Source organism: Mytilus galloprovincialis, chromosome 7 (assembly GCF_965363235.1).
Source record: "Mytilus galloprovincialis chromosome 7, xbMytGall1.hap1.1, whole genome shotgun sequence".
NCBI lineage: Eukaryota > Metazoa > Mollusca > Bivalvia > Mytilida > Mytilidae > Mytilus > Mytilus galloprovincialis.
The window spans coordinates 7,287,752-7,312,518 of NC_134844.1; the positions used below are offsets into that span (position 1 = coordinate 7,287,752).

At 32.8% G+C, this 24,767-nt stretch overlaps 1 protein-coding gene across 1 annotated transcript in view; it reads left to right on the plus strand.

Annotated features, from left to right (window-relative positions):
* Positions 1 to 24,767, plus strand: part of LOC143082228 (cell adhesion molecule DSCAML1-like) — a 67,462-nt gene that overhangs the window by 6,314 nt on the left and 36,381 nt on the right. Inside the window, exons 3-5 of the mRNA XM_076257812.1 lie at positions 13,202 to 13,423; positions 18,126 to 18,431; positions 23,362 to 23,640. Coding sequence (XP_076113927.1) covers positions 13,202 to 13,423; positions 18,126 to 18,431; positions 23,362 to 23,640 — 807 coding nt within the window. The remainder of the gene's footprint in view (positions 1 to 13,201; positions 13,424 to 18,125; positions 18,432 to 23,361; positions 23,641 to 24,767) is intronic.

Below are 24,767 nucleotides of genomic sequence, written 5' to 3' on the forward strand. Positions count from 1 at the left end.
CTATAAAAAAAATATGTGGTATGAATGCCAATGTGACAATTCTCCACGAGAGACCAAATGACAAATAAATAAACAACAATAGATCCCCTTATGGCCTTTAACCAAAAAAAACATACCGCCTAGTCAGCTAATCTATTTATTTTTTTACCCCATTTAATTTTTTCACCAGTTTTTAAAAAATGGTTACAGTTAAGTATTTCGCTTTTATCCTGCAATTAGCTAGTTTTTGTATACAAATAACAGGTAAACAACATTTTTTTTGCTTTGTTTGTACATGTACATGTACAAATAAATTTTCCTGCTACCCGCTTCCATATTGATCAATCGGTAACATGGATATTTCTTTCTGGGTAATAGTTCATTTTGGGGTTTTCTTCGAGTCCGCGTTTCAATAATTGTAAAAATCAGAGACAATGGTAAAGATTTAAACAACTTAATATGCTCAAATACCAGGTGTAAATTGTAAACAACATATGTACATTGTCAGAAATATAAAATGTATTAGTTCTCGATGCGAAACAGGAAAAAATTCGGCAAGCCTCGCTTTTCGTCCTGTTTCTAAAGCTCGTACAAATAGATTTCACGTTTACCGACAAAGTACATTTATAATCAATACATTATTCCACAGTTGTTGATATGAATTTTTCTTTTTGTTCAATATTTCAACGAATATTGTCGTATAAATTAGAAACATCAACTTATTTTCCGAACGGAGAGTCATAAATTCAATGAATATTATTGCGGGATATACGGTTTAAACGGTAAGCTTCGATGTATTTAGTTATGAACGCGAATGGTTCGATAAATATAGCTAAATACACAATTAAGCCAAATGTTCATAAAAGGGATTTGCTGCACATCATTATCCTGAGAAATCTTATTTTAAAAAATATAAAATTTCATACAAATATATTCTGTTGGATCTAAATGTTATCATTCTAAAATATACATGTACATTGTTTTGACAGTTTCCGTTAAATATTGCCATTTTTAGATATATCGGTCCCCCTTTTTCTCGGCTACTGTGAAAGCGAGACTTTTTTTTAATTAATAGCTAGCGAGGCTTGAAATTCATATGATTCAATCCAAATCATCCTCAAAGTACGGAAACAATCTTGAATTGATGCAATCTTGTTCGCCTTGAAATCGACGTAACATATTTAGTCAAAATTCTTTTAAAAAATCACCTATATAACGAAAAGAAAACTGTGACACTTTAACACGAGAGGGAAGGCTTAAATTCTTCTGTAATGTTGCTGCTACTGATTATAAATTAAGAAAGTTCACTTGTCATGTTTTGTATTGTACGAATTTCGGAACCCTCTTGATCATCCGTTTAAAGTACAAGCTAACTCCCAGTTTTCAAAAATCTTAAATGTGCAGTATGTCATTGATGCGATTTGAGTTGTCAAAATGAATCAAGATAAAATTAGGATAATAAGACATTTGTAAAAAATATGAAACCCTTGTTATGTTTTATTACTTTTTGAGAACATCTTTATGTTAAAGATATGAATCAAAGTACTGAAGTACTGAACATCGGATGACCGCAAATTCTTGTGGACGGTCACAAGCACTTGTCTCAGAAAACCAAATCACATCTATTTACCTGAAAGTGACGTTAAAGTACAGATATACATTTTTTCTGAGACAAGTCCGTGCGTGGATGATAAATTCAACCTCATCGTAGTAGTGATACAAATCAGTAAACTCTGTTTTTTTGTTATACATTATTTTAAAATTTGTAAATTACAGTTATATGTATATATAATTTTCATCCATTTGCATATCATTCTATTGCACTATATTAATAATAGTGCTGTGCAAGTGCATGGTGAACACTCTTCTGTAATAATTCGATTTTTCTAATAGATTGAATTTGAGTGGGCATTCATATTTTCCCGTAAATGCTCAACGTCCCACGCAGAGAGAGGGAACAAAGACATATAACTCTGCATGGGAGATTGCAAACGTTCTTGAGATATTCTTCCGCATGCGTTAACACACTTTTTCTATACGTGTGTATAAATGTTAAAGATTTTTTACTTTATTTATGTTTCTAACGAATTTTGAAATGAATTAAGAACAAGCTATAAGGAATGTAATTTTGCACTCGATAATGTTCGCGTATTTATAATGTTTATAGATTGGTTACAATCTCAAAACGAAGGTAACGTAATGGAAATTAAGGCGACAGCAATACACACGAATGCCCTCACGGTCATCCGATGTAAAATGAATAAAGAATCTGTTCATTAAAATATCATTAGATAAACAAACACACGGACCTAATTTTGTTTTCTCTTTTTGATTTCTCATTCAATGACCAGTGGCGGAACCAGATTATTTGAAAATGATGGAGCTGCGTTTGTTGGTTCTATAAGCAGTTTGATTAAGAGGGGGCTCGGGACTCAGTTTTGCCAAAATTCCCTGCTAATTTAAAAAAAAAATACAAAATAAGAGGTGGCGAGAAAATATCTTCGTCCTCGGTCAATATAATCTGAATAGATGCATATATAATGTGTTGACCGTGTAAAAAGTCTATAATTGATAGATGTAATTTGGCGCCTTCCAAAACCATATGTTATGATTATGCATGCAAGATATGGGGACCTATGAAATGACCCGATTGGTGCAGATGAAAGAGAACATTACATAAATAAGGTCGTTAGTGCTCCCGTTTGAATTGTTTTACATAATCATTTCGGGGCCTTTTATAGCTGACTATGTGGTATGGGTTTTGCTCATTGTTGAAGGCCGTACGGTGACCTAAAGTTCTTAATTTCCGTGTGTCACTTTGGTCTCTTGTGGAGAGTTGTCTCATTGGCAATCATACCACGTCTTCTTTTTGTATATCAATTTATTACCCGTGCACATTTTCCGTAAAGAAATGAGGTTGCATTGGTTTTTTTACATGTAACTTTTTTTTGCTTCGAATAACGGGGCAGAGCATTTAGTTTCAGTCGATATACACGCCATCTTGAAATAATTACTTGTCACGTATAAATTCTGTTTGGTTGCTTCATGATGTGGCTGATATTCAGCAACAGCTATTGGCTTAAATAGATAAAGAATTACAGGCGGTTCTCTTCTGAGGATATTAAGCCATCAAATGCCGGAAAATTAACTATGTGTATTACATTTCAGATCAAATGTTATTAATTCATGGTCGTTTTGTTAAGCATATATTTCACACTGAAATTGAAAACTGAAATATCAATCATTAATACGTCTTTATTTGCATTGCTAATCTGCAATATGCACGATTTGTTTGCTAAACAATGTTCCTGTACAATGTTTTCAAAAATGCATTATATTACTGCTAGTAGTCTGTTGTTATTTATGTATTATTGTCATTTTGTTTATTTTCTTTGGTTACATCTTCTGACATCAGACTCGGACTTCTCTTGAACTGAATTCTAATGTGCGTATTGTTATGCGTTTACTTTTCTGCATTGGCTAGAGGTATAGGGGGAGGGTTTAGATCTCATAAACATGTTTAACCCCGCCGCATTTTTGCGCCTGCCCCAAGTCAGGAGCCTCTGGCCTTTGTTAGTCTTGTATTATTTTTAATTTTAGTTTCTTGTGTACAATTTGGAGTTTAGTATGGCGTTCATTATCACTGAACTAGTATATATATTTGTTTAAGGGCCAGCTGAAGGACGCCTCCGGGTGCGGGAATTTCTCGCTGCATTGAAGACCTGTTGGTGACCTTTTGCTGTTGACTGCTCTATGGTCGGGTTGTTGTCTCTTTTACACATTCCCCATTTCCATTCTCAATTTTATTATATGTATTTTATGACTTTTGTCAATCTAGGCAGAGAGACACACCTCGAGAATCGTGTCTGTATAATTGTAAATATTTCAATTTTCAACAACACATGAACAAGTAAAGTGAACAAAATATAAAAAGAATGGATAACGATAAGGGAGACGGATTTATATAAGTTTTTCTTGTTTCCGAATCCCTCTATTTATATTGTATAATTATATTTCATGCACTTTTTGAATAAAATATTGTTTCTTTAAACTAAAAAGAATGGATGTATAACGCACACATTTCGAGCAGAACAACATAATTTCCCCTTAAAACAAAACATTTATATATTATTTTTTGTATCAATCAATATATAAAAATACAACATTTCCAATACTAAATCATCAACCCGATGCACACATAATACCTTGAAAAAGAATACAGCGAAGTAGTTCAGAGCTTTTTAGAAAGCTAAAACTTATAATTTTCTTAATTTTTAAAGTGTATATCACTGATGCGTTTTGTTTTAATCTGTGTCAAAAAAGCGTTTACCAGAACGTAATAGGTGTTTGAACATAACGTAATTGGTGTTTGGACATAACGTAATAGGTGTTTGCACATAACGTAATAGATGTTTGGATATAATGTAATAGGCATTTGCACATAGCGTAATAGGTGTTTGCACATAATGTAAACGGTATTTGCACATAATGTAAGCGGTATTTGCACATAACGTAATAGTGTTTGTACATAATGATGTAGTTGTTCTACATTACTTAATAGGTATATGCACATAACGCAATAGGTGTTTGCACATAAGGTAAACTATGCTTGCACATAGGGTAAACGATGTTTGCACTAAGGGAGAACGATGTTTGCACATAAGGTAAACGAGGTTTGCACAAAACGTATAAGTTTGCACATAATGTAAAAGGCATTTGCACATGACGTTATGAATGCTCACAGAGAGTATCAATTGTTCGGCAAAACGCATATGAATTTTACCATGATGTATTGTGTTTTTCATTGGAGATACATATGTATAAACACAACATAATGCCAAAAGACTATAATATCATGAGGTTTACATAGAACAAAGGTGTATCAAAACAAAACCTTTTGAACATTCGGCATAACAATCACATTTGAGACAGGACGCAATTTTCAACTGACTTAAGTAAAAGAAGAATAGACACAACATAGACAAAATATGAGAGAATGTAAAGGTGGTTGATCGTAAAGTTTCGAAGTATTCACAGAATATATAGTAGTTAAAGCATGATGAAATGTCTATTGTACACAACAAAGTTTAGCAATGACATATCATACAACTGTTTGACCAAACAAATAACTAAGTTGACATAACACAGAGATGCCGTGTCATGAAATACAGACATTTGCACAAAACATAAAGAAGAAACGACAGGACGTAAAGACATAGCGAGAGAACCCATTAAATATTTACACTATAAGACAGTTCCGGCGTTCCATAGTAGTTGTTAAACTTTGAATGATGAGAGTGTACAAACGAGATTGTTATTTACATACTGTAAAAGTTATATTTGCTGAGGTTGTTCGCACGAGAGAAACTTCTTTCAATATCTTTTGGTTTGTAGTTCCGATTGTTTTGATGAAAGAAGTCCTTGTTTTAAAATGGAAAATAATGTCAAGACCCCCTCATTCCATAGACCCCTAAACCACGAAAGCATACATTACTTTAAATACTTGTATCCGTTATAACAAGAACAAGACAAGAGAAAGCATTTCATTTCTATTACTATCATCAGTTTAATATGTTGCATAATAAGTTGATTTTTATTCTAATATGACGACCTATTATCGTCAACCAGTAAAATCACAATATATCTACCTGAAGCGCAAACGCAGTAATACACAAAAACGGCTGTTCCGCATGTGGACCAACTTATGTATACTGCCAGATATTCTCAATTTTCGACATCAAAATCCCCAGTTCACAAAGGCCAATATTCAGATACAATATATTTATCTCTATTCTACAGCAAAATAAACAAATTTATCCATTTCAATTTATTTTTCATGGTAAAGTTTCATCAAACGAAAATTCAAGGTGACGTTCCAAGTATGTTCCCGTTAACATAACAAAAATACCGGGCGTTTTAAAGCTTCTTGTACGCCTCAGAACGAATAAAATTATTGAAATTAAAATTTAAAGGGACGACGTAAGGAACATATCCGATATCATTTGTGAAACGGTTATTCCATTACGGCCAACCAACTCGTGATTGCGTCCGTACAATTTACGACGTGAAGATTTTAACTTCACCATTTGGAACATTCACCGAGTAAAACGAAGGACTAGACAGACAAAGGCAAAATTTACAAAAAAAAATACATACTTGAAATTTGTGTATTAACTTCTGATAGAACAAACTGCCTCTAAATGGAAAAATCATTTTCTATTTTCACTTTTGTTTCTTTGCCTTTGGAAACATTTCACGTTCATTTGGGGCCAATATCAGGATAGTGTGACGGAGGCATAGGGAACAAATGCAGTAGTTTGTTTTTAGAAAAAACAAAAGTAAAAAAACAATCCGATGCAAATCTTAAAGAAAAAAATCAGGTTTTGTATTTATGATAGTCACATTTCAAAATATCATGATATATTTGAAACTTGATCTTTAATGTTGCGAAAAATCAGTATAAGAGGGTCCATTGCATTTGTGCCAATTTTTCTTTCAAAATTCCAATCTTTGATTTGTGCCGCTAGGTTATAGTTTATTTCGGCAAAAAAATAAAAACATACGATTGAAGCATTTTACAGGTAACATATACGGGAAAAGTTTAGAATATTTATTGCTAAATCGTGAATAAGACTTTTTTTATATGATTTTCCTTAGGTTTTCAAATGAATCATTGAGGTTGTTAAATTTGGTGGATGTCTTTTGTTCTTCTTTGTTAAATATTTGTTTGTTTTTATTGTGATTAAGATTATAACACAATGTTGACTGCTGCACCCCTTGTTTTGATTGTAATACAAGTGAGAGGTTCAACTAGCTATATAATAAGGTTCAATCCACCATCTTCTACCTAAGAAAAACCTGTACCAAGTCAGGAATATGACAGTTGTTAACCATTCGTTTGATGTGTGTGAGCTTTTTATTTGCCATTTGGTCCAGGCCTTTCTACTTTGAAATTCCCTCGAAGTTTGTTTTTTTCGTTTTTTCGTGATTATTCTTTTTACCAAGTAGGTTCATACTAATTTTGTAATTTGAAAGTGAGACTCACTTACATCTAAAATCATAAAATTGTTCAGATTCGTAAGTATTTGAGATGACAAGATGGACATTGTCAATTCTGAGACAGTTTTCTCATGATTGGATTATTTCTTATTTTATCGTTGGGACCATTTATGGACTAAACTACGGAATTGTTTTTTGAAGAATGTATGATTGTCTATAGTATGTCATTAATACACTTCATTTGAACTTTAAATGTTGTAAATAGTTGTCTCATTGGCACTTATATCATATCTTCTCATCTGTATTTATACAGGGCATAAAAAAAAATTAGAGACCACAAATCTAGGCCGTACAGTGTTAATGTACGCCCAACCGGTATTTTGCTGGTCTTGTGGCACAATGCACGATACTTTTAGTTTCAAATCCAGTGTATAATGCTTTTTTGTATTTGATGATTTATACAAAAAAAATGTGTTTTAAAATTATAAAAAAAAATCTCAAATAGGAACATATCAGCGTATGGTTCACTATGGTTACGATGAATGATTTCGGAGTGATATATTTTATAGTGCAATCTCAAAAATAGTTATTAAAAGTACCAGGATTACAATTTAATACGCCATATGCGCGTTTCGTCTACAAAAGTCTCATAAAAACAGTTATATAGCCAAACAAGTACAAAGCTGAAGAGCATTGATGACCGAATATTCCACAATGTAGTGCCAGAAACGGCTAAGATAATTTATTCTTGGGATAAGAAGTTCCTTGGTTTTTTTATAAGTTCTAAACTTTGTAAACAGGAAATTTATAAAAATGGTGGTAGCGACTTTAGTTTTAGCAGTTCTATTTATTACTATGTGTTGTCTTTTTTTTCACAATGCCCCTCTTCTATCCTAGGTGGGGCATAAAAACTGATTACGAATAAATTGCCAATGTTAAAACCTTAAAACAGTTTTTCAGTCTGCAACTTAAAGGGGTATTAATTGTCGATAATACTCATCGATGTTACTCAAATTCTTATATTTGAATCATAACATCCTCATTAAAAAAATAGAAAATAAACGGTTTACGAGGCATAGAGAGAATAGTATGAATCAGCATTTTGTGTGTATTTCAGTCTAGACGTAATCCAATTACCCATTGAGGCAACCTTCCGACGATTTCCATAAACATAGATGTAGATATAGAGTGAACTCGTGTAATTGGATTTTTCAAGGTCTGTTTGGTTTCATAATATAGGTTAAAACGATATGTTACTTATCGTTTTTAACTGTATAAGAACGAGTTTTGTAGATCAAATCAGTCACCCAAATGGTTCCCCTTGTTTCACTTCCAATGTTAACATTCTTTTTCTTGTAACTTCTGAACACGTCCTGTTCATGCGTTATAACCCATCTCCTCAAGCTAAAGTATTCAATTGACGTTGACATGAATACGGATTTAATGAGGTCGAATCATCCACTTGCAAGTGCACAATTCACTTGTGACGTTTATTAGCTTATATATATATATAAATAGATGTGGTATGATTGTAAATGAGACAACTGTCCACAAGAGACCAAAATTACACAGACATTAACAACTATAGGTTACCGTACGGCCTTCAAGAATGAGCAAAGCCCATCCGCATAGACAGCTATAAAAGACCCCGATAAGACAATGTAAAACAATTTAAACAAGAAAACAAAACTAATGCAAACTTGTTGCTAAACGAGAATAATTATTTCACTATTTCACTTTCATGAGTGACTGAACAAAAACTGTTTATGTTTTTCTATATCTCGAAGTTAAAATTTGTATACAGAGATCTTGTAGATAAAATATACATACTCCCATATGAGAAATTTTTCAAATGGGAGGATGTAACAAATTCTGAAATCTCAGAATGGTCTCAGTATTTTTCTCTTTTGAAAAGATGTTGTACATTGTAGGGATACATATTTAAAGAATTTTCAATATAAAATATTACATAGAATTATACCTACTAAAACATTTTTTATATATAATTAAGCAAAAGCAAACAAGTCTTTGTATATTTTGTAATGAGGAAGAGGAAACATTAGAACATTTATTTTATGATTGAAATGTTGCAAACAATTTTTGATTGTCATTTTTACAGAAAATTAAATTATTTGATGAGCAATTCAGCATTAGCAAGACAGAAATTTTAATGTGATTTATTACTAAGAGTTTGTTTATAATGTTTTTTAATTATTATAGCTAAATCTATATTCTATAGATTCTGGTCCCCACTACATACAATTTTTTCATGATTTATTATCATTTATACTTTAAGTTATACAATGTACTTTAGTGAGCAGTGGTATTTTGATTTTTACTTTATATATAGACATGTACGCATACTAATGGTAAAATTGCAGCGACTATGTGTAGGTAGTGAGAGAAAATGTGAGTGTGAGCAGCTATTTTCTTTTTTTTTTCTTTAATAACTATATTCTTGTATTATAAACATAAATTTAAAAAAACAAAATGGATAGTCTTGTATATAACTTTCAATATTTACCCATAAAACCATAGTCAGGTGGTGATTGTAGGGGTATTGTACAATCCTGACTATTGAAAAACAAATAAAAGATAAAAAAAAAAACCATAGGTCACAGTACGACTTTCAACAGTGAGCAAAGCCCATGTCGCATAGTCAGCTACGAAAAGCCACGACATGACAAATGCAAAACAATTCAAACGAGAAAACTAACAGGCTAATTTAGGTACAAAACAATGAACGAAAAACAAATATGTAACACAGCAAGCATGTATTCCTCCGGATTGTGAATGATGTTTATGAGTGCAAGTGTGGTTCTGGTGTCTGATGACTTTTATACAATAATTATAATGTGTTCTATGATTATGAAGTACATTTAATGCTATGAACTGTTTATACACCTTGTTTTCTTATCTGTGTAATCTGTTACTACTTTACCAGAAATACCCTTTTTTGTGTGTAAGTAAATCACAGGGTTTTTTCCATATACAAATAAGACGATGTGGTGTGGTCAACTATCCTCACACCTTTTTAACGACTGTACATTGCTCTCCAAGATATTTTACAGCTTTCCATATTAATAACTTCTGACCAATAAGGACATTCATTGCTTATGTTTTAAAATCATTTATGAATTTTAATTTAAAGAATTATCAAAGGTACTAGGATTATAATTTTGTACGCCATACGCGCGTTTGGTCTACGTAAGACTCATCAGTGACGCTCATATCAAAATAGTTATAAAGCCAAACAAGAACAAAGTTGAAGAGCATAGAGGATCCAAAATTCCAAAAAGTTGTGCCAAATACGTCTTAGGTTATCTATTCCTGGGATAAGAAAATCCTTAGTTTAAAGTTTTGTAAACAGAAAATTTATAAAAATGACCTAATAATTGATATTCATTTCGACACCGAAGTGCTGACTACTGGGCTGGTGATACCCTCGGGGACGAAACGTCCACCAGCAGTGGCATCGACCCAGTGGTGTAAAAAGGCATCATAGGTACCAGGATTATAATTTAGGACGCCAGACGCGCGTTTCGTCTTCATCAGACTCATCAGTGAGACCGAGTGGTGTAAATAGCTATCAAAAGTAAAGTAAAACTGTTTTGTATACTAATGACATTGATGTACACGCATTATTTGCGCAAATAAAATATGGTCAGTTGCGCAAATGCAAGATTAGTTTTGACTCCAATCAAAAACGGAATGGTGCAATAGCAAAGTACCGACCAACGATAAAAGATTTCTTTTTTTATTTAAAAAAAATATGATTGTTTCCATTTTTATCAAAATTTATAGTGAAAGATCAGTCAGGCAACGCATTGTTTTTATCCTGAATGACGTGGTGTTACCTGACTCTGAAAATTCAAACATAAATAACGATCTACTTACATGTAATAAGTCCCAATTCACTTGTTATGAGATGTGGTATCCAATCTTTATCTTTATCCAATCTTTAACGATCCGAAATATTATAAATATTTTCATTTTTGCTAATTAACTTACTAAATAATAATAATATGCCTATATAATAATAATATATAGCACATATTTGCATGTACAACAAGAGGCAAAATACATAGTCATTATAATGGTTACTAAAAAAGAAAACTTTGTAATACTGAACTATTTTGTTAAAGAACAAGTAGTTAATAAAAACAACATATGGAACAAGAACGTGTCCATAGTACACGGATACCTCACTTGCACTATAATTTTTATGGTCAGTGAACCGTGAGATTATGGTCAAAATTCGCATTAAGCATTCACATTAGCACGATCATATCATAGGGAACATGTATATAAAGTTTCAAGTTGATTGGACTGAATCAAAATCTCCCTTAAACAACAACATTTACCTAAAGCGGGACAGATGAACGGACGAACGGACGAACGAACGGATGAACGAAAAAACAATATTGACCATAAATGCGACATGAAAAACATGTTTGTTTCCTTTATATGTTTTAAACTTGTGAATAGCAATCTGCGTTTTTTAAGTATTGTACAATCTGTATACCTTGTTCTCGGCTCATAATGTTCTACCATTTAGATTGACAGTTTATTTGTCCAATATTTTTGACTACAATCCGTTAGGCCACACCAATTTGATTTCTTGTTCGACGGACCCGCCCGCACCTATTTTTTTCAAAACAGAATTTTTTTATTTTTTTTTATATTCCCGCTTCCCGCATCCGGAAATGTAATCGTGTCCATTTCCCGCACCGTTTTTTTTTTTTTTTTGTAAACATTTGTTTTTAAAATCACAGTCTAACCTGTATATAACGATTTTAAACATAAAAGCACCCCAGCACACTTTGTAAATATCTGTGAGAATATTTCTTTCAGCATGAAACCTACTTATCCAAAGCGGGAGTGCTCCGATTAAGGATTTGTATCTCCGATATAAATCTATATCAGCGGAAATACCGGAGTAAAGAACAAAAAATTGGTTACTTTCCCTCTTACTTATATTCCCTATCAAAACATGTTCGTTGTTAGAATAAAGTACAAAGAACTTCTGAAGGATTTGCCTTCAACTGCAATTATAGTGTATGCTGGCGAAACAAAACTATCCATAGCCTCTGCCTGTTTATGCACCTCTCCTGATTGATTGAGGGGCCTGTCGTTCAGCAGTTATCGTTTGGTAATGTTGTTCATTGGTATTTTCCCGTTTGGATATACATGATATATAAATTAGATCGTTGGTTTTCCTGTTCGAATTGTGTACGCTAATAATTTTGGGTCCTTTATAGCCTGCTGTTTGGTCTGTATCAAAGCCCTGTGTAAAAGGCCGTACTTTGACCCGTGTTTGTTATTCATATCAGGTTGAAAACAACTCTCCCTCAAACACCATGGACAAGGGGTCATTTTACTGATGTAGAAAAGAAAATAGAAATACCAAGGATTTGTATAGTTCTTCTATACAAAACCTTTGAAAACTTAGAATTTTGTACTCAAAAAAAGGAGAGTTGCATCATATTTTAAACAACTTTTTCTAAAAGAGGGGTCCACTTATTTTGAATAATATTAAACTGTTAAAGTAAATGTGTTAACATGGTTAAAGTCCAGGAATATTACAAAATTCTTGGACATGTTTTGACCATTTAATACCAGATAGATAATATAGTTCTTTGAGAAAATATGAGCCCTTTTTTACAAACAAATATATTATAACTTATATTGATCCCTCATAAAACATGTAAAAGGGATATTTATAACATTAAGGGGTTGTCCCAAAACTGATTATGACTTGGATGGAGAATTGTCTCATTGTCAGTCACACATACATGTCATACATAGAACAGATTTAATTATTTCTTGGTGAACAGGGAAAAAATACTTCAGAAATTAAAGAGATGTCAAAGTACAAGTGATAAATCAAGCTTTAATATTGTCAAAACCTACTATTTTATGTTTACAAAAAAATATTATAATCGCTCGCCTCTACTTTTCAAGCTTCGCCTAAAAAATTTGCAAATTAAATATTTTTTTATTTAAATTTTCAAATCGCTCGCTCGCCCCAAATTTTGAAGTCCAAAATTCCGTAGAAAAAGAAATTAAATTGGTGTGGCCTTACATTACACTATTTTCTGACGCTGTATACCAGATCGTATACCAATGTCAAAGCTTGCCAAGAGTTCTGTTTCTATCGCAGAATTTTGATCTATTTCTCGATATACCAATTGACAGCCGATATATTATCTCTTTTTTTTAGATGTAGTCGACAAAGGAACAAATTTGACACTAAAGTGTAAAGATGAGCCGCAACGTCATGCAAGTTACATATGGGAAACAAATAAACTAAATACATCGTTTAAAACTCAAACGTTAATACTTCAAGAGATTAGATATGAAGATGCTGGAACTTACCGCTGCAAGTACTATTGGTCAGGGTCAACATGGCATTACGGTATCAAAACAGTTATAGTTGTACAAGGTATGTAATCTATCTGTAGTCTACCTACAATCTTAATTTCATTTCAATGCATCTTTAACTAGAGATCCAAACATTTGAATTAATTCTTATCATTTTAGAATGTAGAATTGCAATATTTTTTTCTTATATAGACACAAAATTCACATTACAAAAAAAGCAAGAAAATGTCAGTAACCAAGTCAACTGTCAACAGAAAATAATATGTATATGTCAGTTCACAAGATTGAAATCATAAACCAATTGCACATAGTAAGAATTACCCTTAAGAGACGATTTGTACCCACATCGTGATTTTATAAGGATGCTGGAAATCCTATTAATAGAACTCATTGGTCAACACAATATTTCAGACTTATAACGCAACATGATTGTAATCGTCAGTCAACATATTAAAAGAGTTATATTTAAAAGAATGAAAAGATGTTATATTATCGCTAATGAAACCAAAAATAAACAAAGATGACAGGTAGGTACCCCCTACAACCATTAAGGAACATGATCTTGGCTTGGGACATTTACTATGAATTAAAACATATTAAATTCATATTATTGCTTTACAGCTACGAACATTTACGTCTACGTTTTTGAATTCTGTCGCGATCGATACCTTAATGTTTACAGTGAAAGTTGACAGCATCTTCACACTCAATCGATTTTTGTTTTATGTCGATCTGATACGAACGCATCTTTTTATATAGTTTGTTTATATTTTTCTTATACATTGTATTGTGCTAGTACACCAATATTCTGGGTGAATAGGAGGATAAGTCGCCCGTTAACATGTTAAATCTCGTTACATTCTGTCTGTGACTGATCTTAAAACATAATATGAATAACGAACGCAAATATACAAAGACCGATTATACTTAAGTTTCACCTTAAGCAAGGTTAACACTGCCGATCAGATCAACTCGATGATCCCGACTGTCCAATTTTCTACGACCAAGCGTTATCAAATTCTTGATCGAGCCTGTTTACGAATTTTACCCGACTGCTATCCGAATGTACACGACCTAAACTCGACCATTCACGAATCCTTTACGACTCTATCACCACTCACACCCGACCATTTATTGAATACGTATTCGAAAATTCCGACCAATTCACGATCTCTACACCATCTTTACTCGATTACTGTAGCTAGACAAAATCAACTGTACTCGATCGCAGCCTAATCCCGACTAGAACAGATCGACCTCATTGTATAGATGGGTTGTAGGGATAGTCAGGAATGGGTCGGGTATGTACAATTTCAAAATAAAAAAAAACATCTGTATTTTTCTATATGACCCGCTGCAGCATTTGGGAGGCATCAAGTGTTGTACAAAATGAACCTTGTCTGTCCGTAAGTAGGAACGTACGTCCAAACATTGAGTTTCCGTTCTCTTATTTTATTTTGCATCAATCAAATTTTAATGAATCGTATAAACTATGCTTTATACCATCAAACACAGATACATTGTAAATTTGGGGGACGTCACATTTACAGTCCTTTGATAACGTTTTATAAGCTGGGATATTATCCCTGTCCCATGGACACCTTCTCTGTATTTTTTTTTAAATTCAGTAGTACACTAAAGGTTTCCATAATTCTCACATTTAAAATATCTACAAGGAAATGAAGCAGTTGGATTAGTGGACAATGTGATAAGAGATCAGAGAGACATGTTAATTGCTGTGACGAAGCTTGAAGTAATCTTGAAGACGAACAAGCTGTATACAGCAACGGGTGCTGAGACATCAAGTTGAGGCATTGGCCGATGCGGGGACCACTGTGTAGACAGTTTGAAGTAAATTCACACAAATACTGAACTCCGAGGAAAATTCAAAACATAAAGTCACTAATCAAATGGCAAAATTAAAGTATAAGAGACTTGCAGGGGCGCAACAATGAGGACCCTAATGATTACAAAAACGTCGACGCTGATATGTTATTGGAGTTTTACTTATATTTCTTTTACTTGAAAATGACACCGCAAAATGAGATTTGATACTAGATAAGTATTCAATGATAGATAGCAATATACAATAATTTTACCATTCCCTTCAACTTGCTTTCTCACAAATCAAGTCTACTGTTTGTGTCACAAATGAGCATGTGTATGTAAGAATTTTTTCCCGCAGATTTGATATCAAGACGTTGAATGGTTAGATATATATATATTGTTGGTGTATCCATGGCAACAACCTGCTTGCATTTGCTATAACAGAAATAACAAAAAAGGGGTGAATGTGTGACATATTTCCCCAAAATTTGGCTTAAATACAATTTATATCCCATGGACTGATACTTTTCTGAAACTGTTTACACTATTATACCTTTTATGAATTCAAATAAAAATTGTTTGTCTCTCGTCTCATTTTTGTGCGAAATTGCGTCAAAATATTGTTTGAAAAAGTTATTGTAAACATTCAATAATACGGCAGTTGTTAATTCCTGTGTCATTTGGTGTCCTGTGGATAGTTGACTCATTGGCAATTATACCACATATTCTTAGTTTATACTGCACAAATTTCTAGACTTACGACAAATAAGGACATTCAAACAAAAACAGCCTATTAAAACAGATAAAATGTAGTCTTGATGTTCTTAAAAACATATTTGGAAGGCTAAAATAGTAATCGGCTGTCTTATAATGATTTTAACCGCACAATTATATTTATTATATATATTCAATTATGTGAAAAATATGCTAGGGCCAAAAATGCAGTTTTCTATGTTGTGTTTTGTTGACTGCTGTTGTCTTCTCGTCGATTTGTTTTTTGCTATGAATGTGTCTGGTGGTTTTAAACCTCTGAGTTTGTTTGTTCCTTTTAGTATCTGTTGTACCTTTGTCAAAACATTTTACATTTTAAACCTCCTTGTAAATGTACAGACACGAATGTGTATTGAGGAATTGTTTGGAGTTAGAAAATAAATACAAATAGTAACTTTTCTTGCGGAAGAAGTTACCCTTTAATAAAATTGTGAAGCAGTCATGTGTACTCGTGTATGATCGAGTATAGATCAAAGAGTGGTCGAATGTGGTCGCGTAGAGCTCGGGTATTGGTCGAGTTGGTCTTGGATAAGAACACTATAGAAGTCGCAATGATCATGAAGTGATCGGGCATTTGTCGAGTTTATCTGAACCACATATCGAACAGGTTGGCTTGATCGGAAAATAATTGGATACAAGTCGAAAAAAGGTCGAGATGATCGAGTACTGATCGGTAAAATATTTGTATTCCGACCAAACTCGATCCTTACACGATCCTTATCCGATCAGTTAACCGCTTCCCGACTAATTCACGATCTCTTCTCGAGTTACTTGTTTATTGGTCTTATTCAAATATTTGTGACGCGTAAAAATCTCTCGGGTAGAAAGTCAGCTTAATGACGACAAAGGTCGACCATTCCGAACATTATTGTCGATTGAGTCAAATCAGTCTTCCAATCGCTTAATCTGTCTTGATCGAGATTTAGCGAGTTGGTCTTCTGATCGGCAATATAATTCTAGCTTTGCGAACATGTTTAACCCACCAGATAATGTATTAAACTGTCCGAAGTCAAGAACCTGCAGTTTAGTAGTTGTAGCTGGTTCTTGTCTGTTTTATTTATTTTTGGAAAGGATGTTGCTTTAAATGAAGTTTTAGCGTTTGAACTGATTTCTCTTTGTAAGGTGGGTCCTTTTATAACCGACTTTTATAAAATCTAAGATGACGATATTATCCAAATGAAAACTAAAAGGATCCACACAATTCCAATGAGCAATTACAATCAGTTTCAAGATCTTGAAGGAACACGAAACCACTTTGTTTTTCATCTTTGTTTGTTTTGATTATTTCCATCCTAATGACAATAAATAAGTAAAACGTAAACCACTATAGACCAGGAGTTGAAGTCATAAAGCTTCGCCCAGTACAAAAACAAATCAAGCTCGAAACATAAAAACAAGTGTTTTGATTGGTTGATTTTGGAGCACTTATTAAACTTTAGGGTACTTTGCTAATTAGCATAATATTTTCGTAAATATCCGCCAAAGGAAGTTTTTATTGGCATATTAGTTTTAGATCCATGTCGAAAAGGGACTGGATTATCCAAAAATTTAATATAACTTATATTTTCAATCCTAAACAAACGGAAGTAACTTTATCAAAAGGGACAAAGTCACGGGGTACAAATCATATGAATAAGGTAGCCTTGATTTTGCCATATTATATGAGTGAAACAAAATGACTTGAACGTGTTATGACTTCAAGGCCATAGTACGAATACGGCCTACAACACAGAGTCTTGGCTCACACCGATCATTATTTCAAACGATTTTGTACGCTTAAGAATGTTATAAAAATTGACAAGTATGTCACATATTATTTAAGAAATCACAAATGCCTATTGTCATTGACGACATAATTCATGCTTAAACTTTAAAGGTTATAAATGACCAAACAAATACCTAATTTTTAACATCCTAAGACAATTTTTGCTTCAAAACAAATAGGCCATATTCAAGACTACCATATATGTTGTAATGAAAAATCATTACAACGAGACTTACAGATAAAAAAAATATAGGAAATCTAAAAAAAATATCATTAGTGCAAGGTCGTTGTCGTTTGTTTCCCGTTGTTGTAAAATATTTTATTATATCTCTTATATATATATATATATATATATATATATTATATATATATACTTGCCGTGAACCTTTGTTCTTTTTAGATATGAAATTACCACAGCTGTCCACTCCGAACACCAAAATGCTTGCTGCTATTGGGTCTGATATTGTTCTGGCGTGTATTGTTGATCAGACTAGACCACAGACCAGGCATGTGTGGTGGACTAAATTAAACGATGAACGCCAGACGAATATTTCAGATTTAAATCTTCATAGATATCATGGAGGTACATTTCAGAAGCCTAGTCTTAAAATATTAAATGTAACCTTAAATGATTCTGCTGAATACAGGTGCTATGGAGGAAACACAAATGGCAATAACTACGCAGCTATGCAATTAATCACAGGATGTAAGTTACTTAAATAGTTATCAAAGGTACCAGGATTATAATTTAGTACGCCAGACGCGCGTTTCGTCTACATAAGACTCATCAGTGACGCTCATATCAAACTATTAATAAAGCCAAATGAGTACAAAGTTGAAGAGCATTGAGGATCCAAAATTCCAAAAATTTGTGCCAAATACGGCTAAGGTAATCGATGCCTGGGATAAGAAAATCCTTAGTTTTCCGAAAAATTCAAAGTTTTGTAAACAGAAAATTATTGATATTTATGTCAAAACCGAAGTGTTGACTACTGGGCTAGTGATACCCTCGGGGACGAATAATGAAAATTCTATTACATTAGAACACAACTTCGACATCGAGTATCATAGACTGAATTAAGGTAACTGAGAATTATTTTTAGTCTGGATTTTTAGTATTTAGTGTTCGTATGGTTAGTACAATGTTCTATGTTTTTAATATCTTTATGTTTGAACTCGTCGCGGTTTTTCTTTCTACAACCTGAACCAACATGTGATATATACTATTGGTATCGGTATCGGTATCAGATTCGACCCAGAACTTGTACATTGTTGGTTACACTATATTTTGGTGGAAATAAAGGGACCTTGAATGGTGTTTTTTTCTAATCAACACAATTTATATTCAAAGAAATACTTTTGATCTGTTGTCCGATTAACATATTATACCTCGTTATTTTCGTAGAATTGATAATTCATTTGTTTTCCTTTTCACTCATGTAAACTCTGCCATTTATCTAGTCAGTAATGATACTTTGTAAGACCAACCTATGAATTCATCAAATTAATATATTAGATAAAAATTTACTAAATGTAAAAAGCAAGTTGTTTTCTTTACAAAAAAGAAAGCTTTACCTGAACCTAAGACTGCTAACTGGTCACCAACAACTTGTTTTTTTTCTGGCTTTTGATTTGAAAAGCAATTATTTTAAATATGATGACGATGATATTAAATCAGCCTAACCGAAAATCTATTATACATTTTGAAAAATTAGGTTGCGTGAAAGAAATGTTTGGATAATAAACCAGCAAGTAAATACATTAACAAATTCTAATCAGGTAGAGAATTACGCAAAACTGACAAAAATACCTCGTTTTCGTTTTTAGAAGCAACGCTGGTAACTGATAGGCAAAGTGAAACATAATCTATTTTTACAAATATCCATGGTTTATACGGTGGTGATCCTAAATAGTGTGTTTTAATCCATGACGGAAAAGGACAGCATTATTCGCAAATGTGATATAATTTATGTTTTCAATTTCAAACTAAGGGAAATAGTTTAATAAAATTGGTCAAAGTAACGTGATGCAAGTCATATGAATAAAGTACCGGTATATGATTTTGCCATATGACCAGATGATTCACAGCAAGATCAAGACGACATTAAACACAGTTCCAAATATTCATGTTTATCAACATCTGCGCATTATAAACGAAACAGCCGATGTGTATGAACAAATTCTGACTTACATTTGACAAATACTGCCAATATCGCGCGACAATGTAATTGTAAAAAACACAGAAACAGCGCAAGCATTTATATATACCTGGTACTAGTAGACAACCACGGTCGGTTAAATAAAATCAAAATAAAACGTTGTACATTTTATGCGTCCGACGCGTTTTTCTGGATTTAGACCAGGAACTGTCATAGTGGCATATTTGAAAGCAACGCATGAATACGAACCATAAAAGAATACCAATCATATGTACACAAATATGTTTAACAGTATCACAGTGTTTCGGTGATGTATTTTTCCAAAAAAAAATAGGAAAATGTTCATTAAAAAGGTCTAATTTTTATTGTATAATTTTATATGAGTGGGATAGGCATAGTGCTCATTGCCGTATCTTTTTTTATAATGTGCAATACACATGTCTTGTCATTGTTAGCAAGAATATATATATTGTTTTTTTTTAAATATGAAATCAATAGTTGACTTCTGCAGTCCAAGTTCACAGTTATCTTCAGTGGTACACATACAATATAAACACATTGTTATGAAGTAATTGATATGCATAAGTGCAAACCATGAAGAGGCTTAAGGAGAATGTAATCTTAATGTGGTATTTAGAGTCTCAGTATTCTTAGTTCTTGTTCGTAGGTATAATCAAAACCGAAAAACACAAACATTTGGAGAAGCCTAAAAAAACGAAATGAAAACGAAGCTATTGAGAAACGAAATATTAAGACGATTGAAAAGTAAACCATTATAAAAACGAAAATATTTAGAGAAACAATATCAAAATAAAACATTGAGGAACCACACTTTCAAACGAACAATAATGCATTAACCATTATATACACGAAAACACTGAGAAACCAACTTGAAAAAGAAAACATACCGAATATCAAATAAACTCGTTCAAATTATAATGGCATATTGTTACTCTAAACTGTTTCCCAAAATTGACCGCCCTGAAGATCATAAAAAACATTTTATTAAAATAAAGTATGTCAATAATGGTTTTGATTTTGTAAATATTGCCGGTATTTTTAACGACCATTCTGTTAAAGAACAAATATTTTGATAATACTGAGCTCCCTCTTATTTGTTATATTTACAAGAAATCTACCCGGAAATTTGTGTTTAATTATAGCCAAGTGTGTAAAGGTGTTAATATCAGTAAAAATACACCTACTTCATGTAATTGCAGTAATTCCAAATACATTTATCGACCCATTTCCCATGGTATAACAGGAGATCTTAACATCGTTCAAGACCGAAAGTTAAAATCATTCCTCAGTAAAGGACCTAAATACCGTCCCCCGTCAATTGTTCATTGGAATGAGTGTCGTACTATTATCCACGACTCCCTCAGTACTTACTGTTTGAAATGAATAAAACGGGAAAAAGCTGACAAAAAATCTTTTCAGTAATGAACATAGTTGATATACGTATTCAACATTTTAAAGAACATTTTACTCTTAACAATAACCACAATATAACTATTTCGCGTATCAAACATAAACTAAAAGAACTAGCCAAGGAATTTGTTTTTATCCCGGCCGATAAAGCTGCAAACAATATTATAATTGTTTGACGTAAATTTTACATTGAGGTTCTACAAAAAGAAATCACCAATTCACCAACATTCTAACTGACTCCATTTTCAGAAAACGACATCTGTAACAAACATAAACTTTTAGCTACCGCTTTACAAGCAGAACCAAAAACAATGAAAGTCCCAACTATGTATTGGCTTCCGAAGCTACACAAAACACCTTACAAATATAGATTTATTTCGTCTTCAATCCATTGTTCCACTAGTAAATTATCTATTCTTCTTACCAGTACTCTTGGTACAATCAAAAACCTGATAATAAATTGTTCAAAAAAGGCCTTCGAAAATAGTGGAATTAATTACTTTTGTAGTGTCAAAAACTCGTTGGAAGTACTTGATAAATTGCATGCTTATATTTGTGATTTTGAATCTGTTCAAAGTTTTGATTTTTCTACCCTTTATACCACATTGCCTCACATTCTCATTAAGAAAAAAATCACACACCTAATTAAATGGGCATTTAAAAAGTCAAAATGTGAATATATATGTTGAAACTCTTTTAGGTCATTTTTTAGTAACAATACACAAAAAACTATGTCAATTGGACATGCTTTGATACTATATCTGCCCTTAATTTTTTACTAGATACCATTTTTGTTCGCTTTGGAGATGCCGTATATCGCAAGGTTATCGGAATTCCATTGGGGACTTACTGTGCACAACTTATTGCGGACCTGTTTTTGTATTGCTATGAGTTACAATTTATGACAAAAATCAGCAAGGACCCATCGAAACAGCATCTGATATACACAAATATAATAATGCTTTTAAATATTTGGATGATATTTTGGCTCTCATTGTTGAAGGCCGTACGGTGACCTATAGTAGTTGATGTCTGTGTCATTTTGGTCTTTTGTGGATAGTTGTCTCATTGGCAATCATACCACATCTTCTTTTTTATATTTGCATCGGAACTTAACACATTTATTGAAAAACAAAACAGATGTTGGCATGACACGGATTATGTTCTTCTTATATATGTTATGATGGTATGATACCAAACCCATTACGGGAAGGATTGTGCCTGATATTCATATGATGAAGACATAACCTGTCAATCAGTTTAATTGAGGTCTGGAGCTGGCATGTCAGATAACTGCTAGTAGTCTGTTGTTATTTATGTATTATTGTCATTTTATTTATTTTCTTTTGTTACATCTTTTGACATCGGACTCGGACTTCTCTTGAACTGAATTTAAATGTGCGTATTGTTATGCGTTTACTTTTTTGCATTGGCTAGAGGTATAGGGGCAGGATTGAGATCTCATAAACATGTTTAACCCCGCCGCATTTTTGCGCCTGTCCCAAGTCAAGATCCTCTGGCCTTTGTTAGTCTTGTATCATTTTTAATTTTAGTTTCTTGTGTAAAATTTGGAGTTAAGTATGGCGTTCATTATCACTGAACTAGTATATATATTTGTTTAGGGGCCAGCTGAAGGACGCCTCCTGTCGCGGGAATTTCTCGCTGCATTGAAGACCTGTTGGTGACCTTCTGCTGTTGTCTTCTCTATGGTCGGATTGTTGTCTCTTTGACACATTCCTCATTTCCATTCTCAATTTTATCAAATATAAACGGACCCAGTTACTTGTTAAAAGTAGAATTCATAATATAACTGCACACACAGCTTTTTGATATTTGCATAACTCACTGTGAGGTATAGTAGAGATATTGACCCCGGAAACCAATATGCAAATATCAATCCATACTTAAAACTAACAAACGTGTTTTCTTCTTTTCCTTCAGTTATGCGTATGCAAGAATCAAATTTTAACTGTGTTTCAATCATCGAGATTCAGATGATATTATGTTTATGAATTAGTTTATAATTCAAATATTTCTTTTTTACAGATCCCCCAGTAGTTGATATCAAACAGGAATGCTATGTCCTTAGAGTAGGAGATAACGTAACAATTGGTGTAATAGTGAGGCATGCTCCTTTAGGTTCTACAATACAATGGAAACAGGAGAGAAACTATATACATACAAGTTATCGTAAAACAATTGGTGAACTACGTAACCCATACCTCACAATCAGAAATGTCGAACTGAAGGATGCAGGAAATTATACACTCTATGTCCAAAATGCATATGGACACTATTCAAGTTTTACGAGACTGAAAGTGGTTTGTAAGTATTTCCTTGGTGTTATCGTTGAGTATATGTGAGGTGATTGATTAATGTTTGTACATTAGCTAGCCGATTATTCAAATCAGAATTTCGGGACGAACAACACAGTTCTTATTTCTTTCAATATCACATCGCTGAATTTACATATTGCAGTCCAAATTTCCCCGACCATCATCCCAGATGGCCTCAATTGTGACAAGACCTTCCTATTGTATTTATTGTGAACTTGTTCTCGTCCTGAATATGCATGAAATATTTGCCACTGGACGTTAAGCAACCAACAATCAATCAATCAACATATTGCAAATAGTCATTCTTTCTTTATGCGTTATATAACATTTATTCAACTTATCAAAGTAATCACCACTTCATGCTAAAAAATAAATAAAAAAGAGTTAATCTAGGACCTGTTACAGCATTTTTTTAATGTAATTTGATATGCGTGGCTATCATCACTGTTCGGTCGCATTGTTATTAAACCAGCATCAGTAAAGTAATTAATAACACAATCATGCGATGAAACATCTAAATAAAGAATGCATCTGAAATCAAACCACGTTTTTTGTTTTGGTTTCCAGTTGCTACTTATATTTCATTGTTGTGTTGTATATGCTGTTGTCGTTCTTTTTACGATTTTCATTTTCTCCCCTATGTTTCCCATGATGTTGTCACTGTTAGATAATAACTGTGGTAATAGCACTTTTCAAAATACATACTTAAGCAAGTTAATGTTCGCATCGAAATGTTTTTAGAAATAAAGAACATATGTTTTGATTAAAGAAAATATAGATTGTCTTTGCATTTATCTCTCTTACAAATAATGTCTCGTCATAGTCTCAATATAACTCTATATATGGAGTTCCGAGATCATTTCGGTCAAAATTATTCTCAGCATACCAAGGATATAATGGGCAACTGTGGAAAAAAATATTGCCGGTTTCTCTTAATTCTTTTTTTTTTAACTCAGTTTGAAATGGTCGATATTCTGACGACGATAGTTACCTTATGACACGAATGATATCATTTAAACCTCATTTCCTAGACAAATAATTGAATTTGTAGTGGTAGACTATCAATTATTTTTATCTAATATGCAAATGAATTATACTTAGCATTAACTTTGTCAA